The 15,856-nt window shown below is 46.1% G+C and overlaps 4 protein-coding genes across 4 annotated transcripts; all 4 read right to left on the reverse strand.

The window, feature by feature from the left end:
- Nucleotides 1–5,620: 5,620 nt before the first annotated feature.
- PENARI_c008G08831 (NADH:flavin oxidoreductase/NADH oxidase family protein) lies at nt 5,621–7,040 on the reverse strand (the record flags this gene model as incomplete). Its single annotated transcript, XM_022631559.1, has 2 exons — nt 5,621–6,046; nt 6,126–7,040. 2 exons carry the CDS (start codon nt 7,038–7,040, stop codon nt 5,621–5,623), a joined length of 1,341 nt encoding a protein of 446 aa, XP_022488598.1.
- A 767-nt stretch (nt 7,041–7,807) lies between these two features.
- On the reverse strand, nt 7,808–8,366 carry PENARI_c008G00410 (uncharacterized protein; the record flags this gene model as incomplete). The annotated part of the gene is made up of 2 exons (XM_022631278.1): nt 7,808–8,027; nt 8,128–8,366. The coding sequence occupies 2 exons, from the start codon at nt 8,364–8,366 to the stop codon at nt 7,808–7,810; spliced, it is 459 nt and encodes a 152-aa protein (XP_022488872.1).
- Nucleotides 8,367–10,277: 1,911 nt separating this feature from the next.
- On the reverse strand, nt 10,278–11,977 carry atfA (bZIP transcription factor atfA; the record flags this gene model as incomplete). The annotated part of the gene is made up of 3 exons (XM_022631451.1): nt 10,278–10,587; nt 10,641–11,658; nt 11,941–11,977. 3 exons carry the CDS (start codon nt 11,975–11,977, stop codon nt 10,278–10,280), a joined length of 1,365 nt encoding a protein of 454 aa, XP_022488845.1.
- Nucleotides 11,978–15,705: 3,728 nt separating this feature from the next.
- Nucleotides 15,706–15,831, reverse strand: PENARI_c008G12338 (uncharacterized protein). The gene has a single exon (XM_022631690.1). The coding sequence runs from the start codon at nt 15,817–15,819 to the stop codon at nt 15,718–15,720; it is 102 nt and encodes a 33-aa protein (XP_022488752.1). The 5' UTR covers nt 15,820–15,831; the 3' UTR covers nt 15,706–15,717.
- Nucleotides 15,832–15,856: the final 25 nt, after the last annotated feature.

The following is a 15,856-nucleotide window of genomic DNA, read 5'->3' on the forward strand; positions in this document are numbered from 1 at the left end:
ATCATTATTGAGTAACAGTGGATAAAACATCTATAAGGCATCTATTCTCCCTTGTAGTAATCGTCTGAATCTTGTTGAAATTGAATGGAGAATACGATGAATGATGCTAGGAAACTCTTGCCAAGAACCAACGAGGTGGTTTAAGTCTGATCTCTCCTTCATGAAGGAGAGATCCTATTTAATGTGAAGCATTTCCCCTGAACTATCCTATACATGGTAGGTTGAATGCTGATCATGAGCTTCATGCTTTGACGAAGCGGGCATTTAATGCCTGGAGATGCCTGAGTAAGCCATGAATCTTAACACACCCCCTTAGTATTGAAGCTGCTATGTCTTTAAGAAAGGCATGAGACGTAGGAGGTAAATGCTCGACTCTCTTAGGGTGAATCAGGCTTTCTCTAATGCCAATGCGTCGCGAAATGCTTCGAAAGTAGGTCTTGCTAATGGCTTGGTGAGGCCATCAGCAATGTTGGAGACGCTAGCGACGTGAGAGAGTCGTATTTTGCCTTCTTTAACTCTCTCGCGGATCTAATGGTAATGGGTCTCAATGTGGCGGCTTCTCGAGTGATGCCTTGAGGTTTTAGCCATGGAAATCGCGGATTGACTATCGCTGTATAGGTGAATTGGGTCTGACACTTTCACTGCCTGTAGATCGATAAGTAAGCGATGAAGCTATACACCCTAGCTTCCTGCGTCCGAGAGAGCGTAGTACTCCGCTTCGGCTGATAACTTCGTGACGTAGGATTGCTGCTTCGAAGCCTATGAAATTAGACCGCTAGCGAGGTAGAATACCTATCCTATACGGCTTCTTATAGTGTTAGGATCCGATGTAAATAACGCGTCCACGTACCCCTAGAACCCATATCCGTCCTCAAAACTAGTATTACCACCCGTTTTCGGCCGTCCGTAGGTTATCGTAAGGTTGCTGGTTCGCTTAGCGTACTAGACGGCTTAGTAGACGGTAGAGAAGTGAGGATCGTGGGGTTTGAGGTTATGCTTCGTGAGTATCCTAAGCGCTAGGGAGAGATTAGGACGTAAGACCGTGCTAGCGTAAATTAGACTACCGGTGAGAGACTAGTAGGTCTTCACGTTTTCACGGTCTACTAGTTTATCGGCTTTCCTAAGCTCGGTGCTAGGACTAAATAGGATAAAAGGTCTTAGAGAGGTTGCTAGGACGTTAGGAAACTTATCAATATAGGCTTTTTAGCCTATTTTTATGATTCCGGCTTCACGGTCACATTAGATCTTTAGGCTAAGGTAGTGAGAGACTTTACCTAGGTCTAAAATAGACTATTGCTTAGCGATCGCTTCCTTGACTCTCTAAAGCGTTATTAGAGACGTTAATGCGAGCAACATATTATCTATATAGACGAAGATAACGGTAATTCTACCCCCTTGCTCGTGGCGTACGTATAGATATAGATCAGAGGATAAGGTATTGAAGCCTTTAGAAAGGAGGAAGCTGCTAAGGGTCTTATACCAATTAGCTACTAACTAGCGTAAGCCGTATAGACTTTTACGAAGGCGATAGACATTACCGTGAGGTTCGACGCCATAAAAGTCGAGACCGTTAGGGTATTGTATGTACGTTTCCTCTTCTAAAATTGTATTGAGATAGGCCAAATTGACGTCTAAATGCGTCGAATATAGCTTCTTCAATATTATTACTATAAGGAGTATTCGGAGGGTCTTATAGCGGCCGGTGGTAGCGTACGTATCCTCGTAATTAATGCCTTCTCTCTAGGTATTACCTTAGGCCACCTAACGTGCTTTAAACTTGGTAGGTCTGCTATTAGTATTAGTCTTGAGCTTGTAAACCTATCTACCCGAGAGGATCTTGGCCCCTAGTGGTGGAGATGCTGGTTGCTATACCTAGAGAACCTTAAATTGAGCGATCTCCGACTTTATAGCTTACTCCTACTATGGCTAGAACGGTAAAGCCTTAGCTTCCCGAAGAGAGGTTAGAGACTTAAGCTATTGAGCTAGCGTAGACTTGATATCTTGGATAGACGGAAGTGCTAGGAGAGAGCTCTCTATAGAGAGTATTGTAGCTTCCGTAAGAAGCACTGTGGACTAGTCTTTATAGCGTTGAATCGTAGCTTTTTTAGCTCGTGAAGCTGTTAAAAATAGCTGAATTGGGTCACTAGAATCGGCGTCTAAGACGTCTAATGTATCTAAGACCTCGGATTGATCTAAATCCTCGTCTAATACGTAGAATTCGTCATTTTTGGGGTCGTCGGAGTCCTCTGGATCAGGGCCATGGAGGTTGACGGGCCTGGAAATAGCTGAAGAGGCTGGCTGGGTCTCTTGCTGGGTGATAGACTCAGTGGGAGATGCTTGCTAGGCAGCAGCCGGTGAGGTGTTAGGGTCATTGTATAGATCCCAATCGGGTCCTTTATCAATGATTGCATCTCTCACGACATGTATTGTGCCTCCCTTTCTACCATTAGGAAATGGTCTATAGACGCGATATTAGGCGCCGCTATAGCCAGTGTATCTAGTGAGGTAGCCGAGCTCTGCTCTCGGAGCTAGGTGGCGTCCTTCTTCGCTTTGATAAATAGCTTCACGTGGAAAGACCTTCTAGACCTTACTACCAATGATGCGTAGAAATGATAGGTCTAGCTTCCTACCGTAGCGAAGCTCGAAGGGTGTAATAGGAGGTCTTCTATGCATCTTACGGCTATTGTAAACCGTTATATTTCTCACGATAATAATAGTTTTTATGACTTTAGCCCATAGGAAGGTAGGAAGCTTGCTATCAGCTAGAATACATCGCATTCTCTCGCTAACAACACGTATAAGACGCTCAACCTTGCCATTTTGCTTATGAGCGTACGGAGCAATAAAATGCTAGTGAATTCCTCTTATTTTGGCCCAATATTGAAGCTTTTGGAAGGTGAATTCTCTACCATTGTCTATCTAAATAGCTCTAATTTTATCTCTAGGTTCAGGAGTAATAAGGTCCTTGACCTAACATTCCCTATCCTTTTCGTACGTGCTAAGGAGCTCCTTGATGACTATCTTAGCTTCCGATTTGGTCCTAAGGAAGCGTATCTCGGCCTATCTATCGAAGTCATCGATTATAAGAAGCTAGTATCTAGCCCCCGTTTTAATAGCGGGTGTAAGCTTGCCGCCGCCGCTAATATCGATGTAGACGAGGTCTCTAGCTCTCTTAGAACGATAGAGAATTGGCCGCTAGTTAGGTTTATAAGGTGCCCGTCCGATAGCATAGTCTCCGTAAGGCTATTTAGAGACTACTAGGCCTTCAATATCGATGCTATCTATAATTCTCGCCGTTTTCTGCACCCCCTAAGTGCTAATATAGCCTATGCGTCGGTGCTAGGTGTGGACGTTAACCCTAGACTTATTTAGACGGGGTTAGGGTGCTTTAGCGTCCGTATTAGCACCCGTGGTCATAATAGCTATAGGTATATTAGACGGCTCGGTAGAGCTTCGGACGTGGTGTAAGCTTACTATCTCTATCTTTGAAGGAGGAGAACCGACGGAGGAGATATTCAAGATCTATTGCTTATCGACCTTACGTCCCGTACTAAGTATGCTGCTATCTTTGCGCCTTAATAGTAGCTGGTTCGGACGGTAGATCGCCGTGACACCTTTCCTAGTAAGTCTTACACCGCTAATAAGGTTAGCGCTAGCTGCTAGCGTCTAGAGAACGTCGGTAAGGAGGATGCTAGAATCGGGTCTTCTCCTAGATCTAGAGAGTTTTATATAGATTTCTCTATGTAGACCTTCTTTAATTATAATGCCGGAGACTATCTATATACGAATTGAGATTGGCTTTGCCGTACTAGGCATGAAATTGCTAGGTAAAGCCGTAAAATAGACGTCGGCACCTATGTCGCAAATCTATCGATCTGAAGGTATATCGGAAGCTATAGAGAGGATATTGTGAGGTAGGTCAATTTCAATGGTATTTGTAGTATATGCCTCTATTTTTTTAGTAGGTTTTTCGGCCGAAAAACTATCTCCTTTTATGTCCTTTAGCTTCCTATCACGGCGGAGTTTCTAGCAATTCGCCTTTACGTGACCCTTCTTATTGTAATACTCGCAATAAGGTCTTGGTCCTAAAGCTTCTAGCGATATTGCTAAGCGTACGGCATACGTATTTCGGGTCTTAGTTTCACGATCTAGTGATCTCTCGAAGTCTTTAAGCTCGGCAATAAGCTCGTCGAACCGGTAGATCCTATCAGAGTCGGATAACCTACTTACTCGCGATATAAGGCTAGTCTTCCACGCGTCCTATTTTGGACTATCTAGCTTCTTAAGGAAGAAGAGATATTTAACGCGCTCGCTTTCAATGCTTCCGGTAACGTCTTCGTCTATACGGTCTAAAAGCGGAATTTATACTAATCGAGAGACGTATAGTTACTCTCGAGAATCTTATTGAGTTCGCTAACACCACTAGCTACTATAGATGTATCGGTAGGCGCGTACGCGCTCTTAATTACTCTCTATATTGTAGCCGGATCACGAAGCTTTCTATCTTATAGATACTATTAAATTTGTTTCGACACATAGCTATTGATAGCTCTTCTCGCGAATGAGACGAATTGAGCTTACGCTAGGAAATGGCGATGCTTACGGGGTAGAATCATAACTTCGCCGTATACGATAGGAGTGACGGCATTGTTATCGAACAATTACTCTATATTATCAGCCCAATAACGGTAATTAGACTTACCCTTTAAGGCTTCGAATTTAGAGTCATCCCGAAGCTTTCTAACGGCTTCCTTGGCCCTTTTTAGGTGCGTAATAGCCTTTTCTTACTTAGGGGATTCTCTCGGTCTAAATTGACGAGGAAGATAGTTGCCGACGGTATTAGGATCATTATATAGTATTTCACTCTTAGTGGTCTAGAGAGGCATAGAATCACGAATCGGCGATAGATTAAATACGTCGCTACGATTGCTCCTATCTATATTGAGGATAGGGCGTCGATTCGCATAAGAATTATCAGCGCTAGTGACCTCTAGCGCCGGGAAATACAGCGGATCTTCACGCTGACGAGGAGGAGGTTCTTAACGAAGCGTACGGTCGACGTCTTAGAGGTTATCGTCGCTATAATAGACGGACTCGGCATCGCTAGGCGGCTCGCCTTAATTAGGGGCTTACCGTCTCGGGCGGAGACGTCGAGAATCAGACATCGTTTCGGAGGAAAGGGCTCAGGGGAGGCAGGTTGTAGATGAAGCTATTCCCGGCTGTCGAGGCAAGCCGGGCTTATAACCTATTGAAATTGAATAGAGAATACGATGAATGATGCTAGGAAACTCTTGCCAAGAACCAACGAGGTAGTTTAAGTCTAATCTCTCCTTCATGAAGGAGAGATCCTATTTAATGTGAAGCATTTCCCCTGAACTATCCTATACATGGTAGGTTGAATGCTGATCATGAGCTTCATGCTTTGATGAAGCGGGCATTTAATGCCTGGAGATGCCTGAGCAAGCCATGAATCTCAACAAATCTAATGTCTTCTGGTACGACCTATCTTTTTGCCATTCCAAGATAATAAACGTCTAACTCTCTAATTCTTTCTATTGCAAAGTATGCTCACTATAATCCACCTAGGCACTGAGTCTGAATCTTGTGTTCACACAAGACATCATAGAACCGCGGTAGCATAGGGGATATTATAATCAGGCAGGACGGGGAATTCATACATCTCCAAATTCTCCTTTTTCGCAGCAGCCCAGGCACCGAAGGTGCTGAAAACCTTTGCCACGTTTTCTTCTATGGAGAGGTCCACGGGCTGCAATCCCTTGCCCATCTGCGAGATCTGAAGGCCGGCCGCACCAGCTGTAGCACCAAAGTCTAGCATATTCAGCTTTTGGAGCATGGCTCCCTTGACCTGCCCGGACAGGATAAGCGCACAAAGGTTCGGTTCTTGACAGAGAGCGCGACCAAGTCCGACTCCGTCGACAGTGTCCAGCGCCTTGACCATGCCCTCGACAGTCTTCAGGCCGCCTGTCACGTAGGTCTTGGTCTTGCTCAACCCAGGAACGATAAGCTTGGCGAACTGCAAGAAAAACTAGTCACTATTAGCATAGCTCCAGAAATGGTTGGAATATTACAGATCATATAGAATAGACGAATAGAGCAATACTTACTGCTTCCCGCTCCAGAGTTGACTCCCGCTTCTGGTTGGCCAAGGGCCAGTTTTCGTACGTGCCACCAGACAGCTCGACAAAGTCGAAAGCGTGCTCCTCGAGAGCCTCGCAAAGTTCTTTAGCTTCGTCGGGCTGGAAGCCCTTCTCTTGGAACTCAACACTGTTTATTTTGATGCCGACCACAAAGTCCTTGCGAACTCTCTTGGCGATCTCGTCTCTGACTTCCAAGATCAACCTCATTCGGTTCTTTAGATTACCCCCGTACTGATCAGTTCGTAGGTTGGTTGTAGGGGACAAGAACTGGCTGAGTAGATATCCATGAGCTCCGTGAAGCTGGATACCGTCAAATCCAGCCTTGTCAAGGTATTCAGCCGCGTGAGCAAAGCTATCGATGATGTTGGCAATGTCTTCTTGCGTCGCGGCACGGGGCTTTGCGAATGCGACGCCCATATGGTCTCCGTTGAGCTGCACATCACTGGCACTGATTGGATTCGGCTGGAGATACTCGGCAGTCTGACGACCCGGATGTCCAACCTGAGCGATGATGAGACACCCCTTGGCCTTTCCAGCTGTTGCGAGTTCCTGAAAACGTTCGAAACGCTCACCCGAGAACTCTGCATGTTGCGGAATCACTGGGTTCCCTGCCGCCTCTAGGTGGCCAGGATCGATCATGACATTTCCTGTCAGGTTGATTCCTATTTGTGCTTCGCCCCAACTCCTATAAGCCTGAATCAATGCAGGAGAAGGGACACCCCGTGCATTAAGATCGCCGAGAGAGAATGAAGCAAGACGTTCACTCATGGCACCTTTCAAAAAGCGGTTTGGTACCGTACGGCCGGAGAATGCAAACTGGAGAGGCTGCCCTAGGGGACTAGGGTCGACATCGGCGCACTCAAGTCGCGGCGTGGAAGACATCTTGTTAAAACTTTTCCAATGTTGTGTGAGATATGCCCGTTAAAAAGAGTCGAAGAAAGGTCTCTGAATGAACAATTGTCTGATGAAATACCCTTTATACTCTCTAGGGCTTCTTATACGCACACCTCGGTACTTTATGCCAAACCTCGAAATTATGTATCCAGCATTTATAAGCCGTTGCCGGAATTTATAAGCACGAACTCTACAGTAATAGTGGAGCCTTCACTGAGCGAGCAAATAATTGTTGTCGTCAAAGTGGATCATGCCAAGGACTAGTTCATGTGCAATTTGGGCTAAAGGGGTAATTTTTGCATACTTTAGCATAAAAGTTTTGGCCATCGCATTGATCGGACTGTATATTTAACCGACGGTGAGTAATTTGTCCGAAAAAGGTTTGTTGTAGCTCCTAGTGATTTATGATTCACTTATGAGGGTTTTTAAATGGATATGTCAATAGACCTAGATCCGGAAGGAGATGATGGAGAAGGATGGTGAATTATCTATGAGGGGCAGGGACTTATAGTTCCTGGGAACCTAGGGCTGACAGGCGAAAACCCTAAGGAAAAAGTTCCTCAGTCAGATGTTGATAACATGCTACACACGAGAGTACCAGCATTGGCGAGTTCGGTCTGGAGGCCGCTGTGTGTCAGTGAACGACTGATCTCTTGGAAATCTTGAATGGATCTACAAGTTTACCGACATCCACTAGAAAATATTGGAAAACCAGTTAAATAGATGTTGTTGTCTGCTTCATGTAGCAGAAAAGCTCAGGATCGCCATTTTATTCCACTATTGATGCCGATGGTCAGTGTATGTCCGTAAGAAGAGTAGATGACTCTTGACCTTGTCGACGGGGGCACGTTGATCAGCGGGCCTTGCATGCATGAGTCTTCGATCCCGAGTCCCAGGTGGAGTTCAAAGACCTTCTGCACCTGTCTCCGAATGAACTCGTCCAAAATGCCCTTTTGAACAAAGAGGCTGTTGGCACTATCGTATTGGTAAGTTTAATAGCGCCAAAGATAAGGAATAAACTCACACCACACAAGGTCTGGCCCGAGCATCGAAACTTGGACATCATGTCGCGAACTCTGAGGCAACTTGCCTATTCGTAGGGCAGACCTGAGTGGCCTTACCAGGAAATCCCACCTTCAAAGCCAGCTTTGTGAAAGCGAAATAAGTAAATGTTGTGTCACTTGGTGGCTTGATAACTACGGCACACCCAGCGACCAGAGCTGGGGCGACCTTGCGACTGATCATAGCTGCTGGGAAGTTCCATGGAGTAATGATACCGCAGACACCGACAGGCTCTTTCACCGTCATTACCATGGTGTTCGGTGTTGATTACGGGATTGTATCGCTGTACGAGCGTGTTACTTCCTCAGCGAACTAAGCAATGAAGCTCGCTGCATAGGCAATTTTGCCCTTGGCCTCATTTATAGTTTTGCCATTCTCTAGACATAGAATCCTTTCGACGAGAGGTGGCTGTTAGAGATGAACGCGGAGCTTTGGGGAATAGGAAGACGCTTACGGTCCTCAACGTTTTGCAGCTGTAGTTGAAAGGTAAAAGTTCTGTGCCACATTTGCAATTTCGATGGCTGACTAGATGTCATTTAAATCACAGTCTGCTACAGCTCCGAGAAGCTGTGCCGTGGACGGCTCTGGTGAATAACGAGATGAGTGTCAAATAAAATAATCCTAGGAGGAAGAAGCATACACACTGAAAGCTTGGTCTTTCTTCACTCAACACCCATCAATGAAAGCCTGGTCTTGCACAAGTAATTCCAAATCTTTGGCTGTCACGATGCTTTTTGCAACAGTCTCCGAAGACTTCTTGGGAAAGGGGAGTGCAGACATTGTAGGATTGTAGGGATGTTATCTGCAGGCACAATTGAAGTGAAGTGAATATTCATTATCGGATATACACCGGGCAAGATCAACAGTGTCAATCTGATATATAGTCTGTGCTATGTACTCTTCCTGGGGATACCACACCCGGAGACTGACTTTGGGCTACTTCCGAGAAACCCTAACCCCGGGAAGTGGGCTGTCTTAGCTTGCGGCGATAAAATTTAGTGTCGAAGACTTGACTTCCCGTTAGGGCGTTGTTGCTTATCTTGTTCTTATTTATGAACGCTCTCCGGGAAGGGTAGCGGACACAAGTCACCGAATAGAAGCGTAACTCATCGTGGTATCTACGGTTCAATTGGTCTGGTGCTACTGTATGTCGATTAGAGATAATTATCAAAGAATCTTGCTGAGAACGACTCCAAAAGGAAACTTGCAGGCCAGTATACGTATGTCGTTAGGGCTTCTTCTCGCAAACGACTTAATGCTACCTGTAGGCATGTCAGTACAACCCAGGCTGGATATAGTTCCAGATTTGTTAGTGAACCGGGCCGTGAAGCCCACTGTCATCCCTATTATCCCTATTATCCGGGATTGGGGTATCTCATTGTCTACATGCCCATCATCGTGCTGGGCTGGTTAAGTTGCAAACTTCTGACCATGCAAACGATGCACGGGTGCGAACCGTTCTTAGGCGAGTGATTTCGAGCGTACACTGCTAAAAGTAATAAATACCATGAAGAGGTCTAGAGTCTCAATAAATTGAGTGCCAGAGCGACTGTCGAAAATTTATTGGCGAACCATCTGGTTTCAAGAAACTAGTCAAACATATCAAAGAATCACAAAGCCATCCGTACGCCATCCAGGAATCATGTATTTCGACACAAGCAACCAGGGAAGGGAGAGAAAAGAACAAGAAAATGCACCCGTGTGCCCTCAAGTATTAGACAAGCGAAAGGTAGAAGATCCTCTGGGGCATCAAGAGGAAAAATATTAGAAGGAAAGAAAAGAAAACAAAGGGAGTAAAAAATACAACTGGAGAAACAGCGAAGAAGAATCATCAGAAAACAAACAGAAGCAACCTTGGCAAAAAAGAAAATCAAAATATCAAAATCAGCCATAAAAAGCATCTCATACGCCGGATTGACACGCTCTCAAAAGAAAGCAATTTCCAGACCACCGAGTCGAGCCCGTTCCGTTTTTTGAGTCGTGCGAATCATTAACACCTGCCCATGCCAAACATTCGGGGAGAATGAACCGAAATGGGAAAAGAAACTCCCAGGAAGAATAGAGCAAGCCGCCGGTTCTAAGCATCAAACGTATATTTCCTGCGCGGCGAAGCAAGTTTCATATATCTCAATATGAAAAATAAGCGAGGTTTCGGTCTCTCGCTTACGCCCGGCGCATGCCCTGGGTAGGGATGGCACCGGGCTGCATGCCCATGTTGGGAGGCATGTTATAACCGCTGTGATGATCGAATCCGGCGGACATGCCATTCATCATCAGGGGGCCGAGCCCCTGGGCCTGGGAGACGGGACAGTCCTTGTGTGCTAGCAACAGAGTCTTGAGATTGACAATCTCCTCGCGCAACTGTGTCACGGTGGCAGTAAGAGCATCGTTCTCCGTAGTGAATAGCTCGACCTTAGCTTGGAGATTGGCCAGCCATTGCTTCTTCCTTTGACGACACTTCAAGGCAGCAACACTGTAGTGCAAGCGTTAGCGATGTTCATGAATGTGAAAGAAATATGATCTTACCGATTGCGTTCAAGGAAGTTGCGTCTCTTCTCCTCGTCGGTCATCTTCTTGGGATCCATAGGGTACTTTTTCATGTCATCGTCGTCATCATCATCATCTTCCATATCCGATGGCATTTCCATAGCTTTGGCCTTTTTGTTGGGTCCCTTCTGGTTATCATCGGCCTTGCGCCGGTTGTTGGCAGCCGGTGCCTTGGCGTTCCGCTTGCCTTTGCCCTTGGCCGGCTTGATGTCCTGGTCAGATCCATCTCCACTGTCGCCATTGGCATTCTGCGAAACGCGTCGAGCAGCAGCGGCGCGGGTCTCGTTTTGCATAGCGTGGTTCATGGGCATGTTGTTCGCCTGGCCACCCTTGGCCAGCATGAACAGTCCATTGGCGGCATCAGCCGCGTCATGCTGGGTGAAGTCGGCAGGACGAGCGGGTTTTACATCCATATTAGCCTGTTCCTGCTCGTTGGGGTTGGAGGTGGGTGCATTCGCGTTGTTTTTCTTGGCGGCTAGCGCGGTGCGATGGAAATCGATGGTGGAGGGAGTCGCGCCGCCGTTCTGGAGTTGTTGTAGGATAGCTTGCGAGTTAGGACTGGGGGCTGGGAACATAGAGCCACCGCCTCCAGGGGTCAGTCCAGTACGGAGAGAAGATTCGTTCGGTGTAGGGAAGCCGCGACCGATGCTGTCGAAGTAGTCATTAGATCCAGTGGGCCCTGGAAGCATGGCCGGACTGAGAGGTCCAGAACGAAGGGAGTTGGGCCAGTTATACCCGCCAGCAGAGCTTGCTCCAGGCAAAGCCGGGGAGGTGAGTGAAGCCACCGGGGGCAGAAGTGATTTGCCCGGGGTCTCGGCTGATGAATTTCCACTGAAGGACTGCTCAAATGGGTTGGGCTCCAGCGAGAACGGGTTGTGCATAGAATTGAAGTAATCCGGGGTATCAGACGCAGTAGGCGCACCAGGTCGCGGAGGGGGCGCCAAAGAGGTCTGATCTAGGTTAGGCTTCTCGTCCTTGGAAGACACGGCCTGCAAGTCTGAAGGGAGGTTTGAGTTAGCAATGACGCGTTAAAGATTCGTGCGATCGCAAATAGGTACCACGGCGGTTCTGAGATCGTGTCGGGGGCCTCATGGTTGAGTATGTGGTGGGGAGGAATCAATGACGCCAGCGGGTGAAGTCATCGCAACGGCAAAGGGCTTAGGGGGATTTAAGGCTCGGGGGGAGCGTGGCGTATTACCAAACCAAAAGGGGGGATTTTCTGAAGCATAATGCACAGAGGGAATAGGCAAAAGTACAGATAGGGAAGCGTGACACGAACCTTCTTTTTCTGTCTTCTTATCCATAGGAGAAGACATATTGGAGCGAAGAGTCGTCACCGAAGCGACTGCAGCAGACATCCCAAGGAGGATTCACTAATAAAAAATGATATAATGATCTCGAGACAAACAGTGGCTTGCCTAGGGGGATGGAAAGAAAGGAAGAGAGTGACGTAGGGGAAAGAGGGATATGATGAAATTTAGGGAATTGGGGAAATTTAGGGAAAAAGACGAAAACCCAGAGTTACAGTCCAGGTACCGTAAAAAAAAATACAAATGTAACGCGCCATCGATTAATAATGGCCCTAGGGCTTCTCTTACTACAGTCTCCTCTCTATCTCTTTATGCTTCTCTATGCCCTCGGCTTACCCTAGAACCTGTTCCCTTCCCATGACATGGATGTCCCTACATTACCTCGAATGAACATTTTTGAGGTGGAGGCTCGGACACCACCTTGCCAGTCTGAGAACTGATTATCGTAATTTTGATCCAATATTATTGGCGAAGATAGTACTGAGAAAGACAACTTTGACAATGATTGGCTTTCACTCCTTGGATGTTTGCAAAACCCTGATACGGGGGTGTGATATGTCGGAAGAAACCAGATACTCATTATGTCACGGTGACGACAGGAATTTCTCCCGCTGTGGATCCAAATCCATGCCTAATATCCAATCAGAGGTCTATATTACGCTCGCCAAGGCGTGGGATTCAAGACACAAGTATTGAGGAATGCGGTGAAAAAACGATGACGCAATCCACTGGGGCCCTCACGTGTTTCCTTGCCACTGGCATTCTAGACAACTTTCTCTTTTGAATCTCTATGAAAAATAATAGCATATTGAGCGACATTCAGTTAGTGTTCCGTGGAATAAGGAAAGCAGAACCATGTTCTACGGTCGTATTGTTACTCTTGTAAATCGGCCCCAGAGGGACGTGGGTACGGGTCCTTGGATAGATCGAGATCGCGTGTTTCGGCAGTTCATTTGCACCTAAATAGCATTGTTATGATTGCTGGGAACTAAATAATCCATATCACATGATTGCCTGGCTTCGAAGTAAAAGTACTGTTCCTTAGATAGTGTACATGTAATGTGTACGGTGTAGAACATGCTACGAGTGGAAATTTTGAAAAGGTACGGGTACCAGGACAAATAGTGACTAAGGTGGAGCAAATGATCTAGACTATGAACGTGCAGGAGCCTCCAAGATTGGAAGATCTAGATGATCATTGATAGACTAAGAAACTAACTTTGTCTTTGTATTGAAGACGTCCAGGTTAAGGCTTTGTCTACGCCACTTTGTGGAGAGCCGTAGCCCCACAGCATCTATATACTTCTCTGAAACTGCACCTTATTGTTAACTGATTTTCTCATTTGGACAAATGATGTTGAGATTCATGGCTTGCTCAGGCATCTCCAGGCATTAAATGCCCGCTTCGCCAAAGCATGAAGCTCATGATCAGCATTCAACCTACCATGTATAGGATAGTTCAGGGGAAATGCTTCACATTAAATAGGATCTCTCCTTCATGAAGGAGAGACTAGACTTAAACTACCTCGTTGGTTCTTGGCAAGAGTTTCCTAGCATCATTCATCGTATTCTCCATTCAAAATTTCAATAGGTTATGAGCCCGGCTTGCCTCGACAGCCGGGAATAGCTTTATCTGCAACCTGCCTCCCCTGAGCCCTTTCCTCCGAAACGATGTCTGATTCTCGACGTCTCCGCCCGAGACGGCAAGCCCCTGATTAAGGCGAGCCGCCTAGCGATGCCGAGTCCGTCTATTATAGCGACGATGACCTCTAAGACGTCGACCGTACGCTTCGTCAAGAACCTCCTCGTTAGCGTGAAGATCCGCTGCATTTCCCGGCGCTAGAGGCCACTAGCGCTGACAATTCTCATGCGAATCGACGTCCTATACTTAATATAGATAGGACTAACCGTAGCGACGTCTTTAATCTATCGCCGATTCGTGATTCTATGCCTCTCTAGACCACTAAGAGTGAAATGCCGTATGATAATCCTAATACCGTCGGTAACCATCTTCCTCGTCAATTTAGACCGAGAGAATCCCCCGAGTAAGAAAAGGCTATTACGCACCTAAAAAGGGCCAAGGAAGCTATTAGAAAGCTTCGGGATGACTCTAAATTCGAAGCCTTGAAGGGTAAGTCTAATTACCGTTATTAGGCTGATAATATAGAGTAATTGTTCGATGACAATACTATCACTCCTATCGTATACGGCGAAGTTATAATTCTACCCCGTGAGTATCGCTATTTCCTAGCGCAAGCTCAATTCGTCTTATTCGCGAGAAGAGCTATTAACAGCCATATATCGAAATAAATTCAATAGTATCTATAAGATAGAAAGCTTCGTGATCCGGCTGCAATATAGAGAGTAATTAAGAGCGCGTACGCGCCTACCGATATATCTATAGTAGCTAGTGGTGTTAGCGAACTCAATAAGATTCTCGAGAGTAACTACACGTCTCTCGATTAGTATAAATTCCGCTTTTAGACCGTATAGACGAAGACGTTTACCGGAAGCATTGAAAGCGAGCGCGTTAAATGTCTCTTCTTCCTTAAGAAGCTAGATAGTCTAAAATAGGACGCGTAGAAGACTAGCCTTATATCGCGAGTAAGTAGGTTATCCGACTCCGATAGGATCTACTAGTTCGACGAGCTTATTGCCGAGCTTAAAGACTTCGAGAGATCACTAGATCGTGAAACTAAGACCTAAAATACGTATGCCGTACGCTTAGCAGCATCGCTAGCAGCTTTAGGACTAAGACCTTATTGCGAGCATTACAATAAGAAGGGTTACGTAAAGGCGAATTGCTAGAAACTCCGCCGTGATAGGAAGCTAAAGGATATAAAAGGAGATGGTTTTTCGGCCGAAAAACCTGCTAAAAAAATGGAGGCATATACTATAAATACTATTAAAATTGACCTACCTCACAATGTCCTCTCTATAGCTTCCGACATACCTTTAGATCGATGGATTTGCGACATAGGTGCCGATGTCTATTTTACGGCTTTACCTAGCAATTTCATGCCTAGTACGGTAAAGCCAATCTTAATTCGTATATAGATAGTCTCCGGCATCATAATTAAAGAAGGTCTACGTAGAGAAATCTACATAAAACTCTCTAGATCTAAGAGAAGACCCGATTCTAGCATCCTCCTCACCGACGTTCTCTAGACGCTAGTAGCTAGCGCCAACCTTATTAGCGGTGTAAGACTTACTAGGAAAGGTGTCACGGCGATCTACCGTCCGAACCAGCTACTATTAAGGCGCAAAGATAGTAGTATACTTAGTACGGGACGTAAGGTCGATAAGTAATAGATCTTAAATATCTCCTCCGTCGGTTCTCCTCCTTCAAAGATAGAGATAGCAAGCTTACACCACGTCCGAAGCTCTACCGAGCCGTCTAATATACCTATAGCTATTATGACCATAGATACTAATACGGACGCCGAAGCACCCTAACCCCGCCTAAATAAGTCTAGGGTCAACGTTCACACCTAGCACTGACGTATAGGCTATATCGGCACTTAGGGGGTGTAGAAAACGGCGAGAATTGTGGATAGCATCGATATTAAAGGTCTAGTAGTCTCTAAATAGCTGTAAAGAAAGGGGTTCTAGTATTTGCAGGATAGAGCCTGTCAACTAGGTAAGACGAAGATGCCTGGGAAGCAAGTAGTATATTGGAGGAATACAGAGACTGATCCTTGGAGAACCTCTGGGTTCTCCTGGAGTGCACTATTTAACATGGGAGATCAGCGTTGCGGTGAGGAAGCGCTGACGTGTCGACACCTGTATGATGTTGATCCTCTGACAGTGCGAGAGATCTGTGCATGATTCCTGAGGACTCTGTGCATGATTCCTGAGGACTCTGTGCATGATTCCTGAGGACTC

The sequence above is a fragment of the Penicillium arizonense genome, assembly GCF_001773325.1.
Source record: "Penicillium arizonense strain CBS 141311 chromosome Unknown PENARI_contig008, whole genome shotgun sequence".
Taxonomy (NCBI): Eukaryota; Fungi; Ascomycota; class Eurotiomycetes; order Eurotiales; family Aspergillaceae; genus Penicillium; species Penicillium arizonense.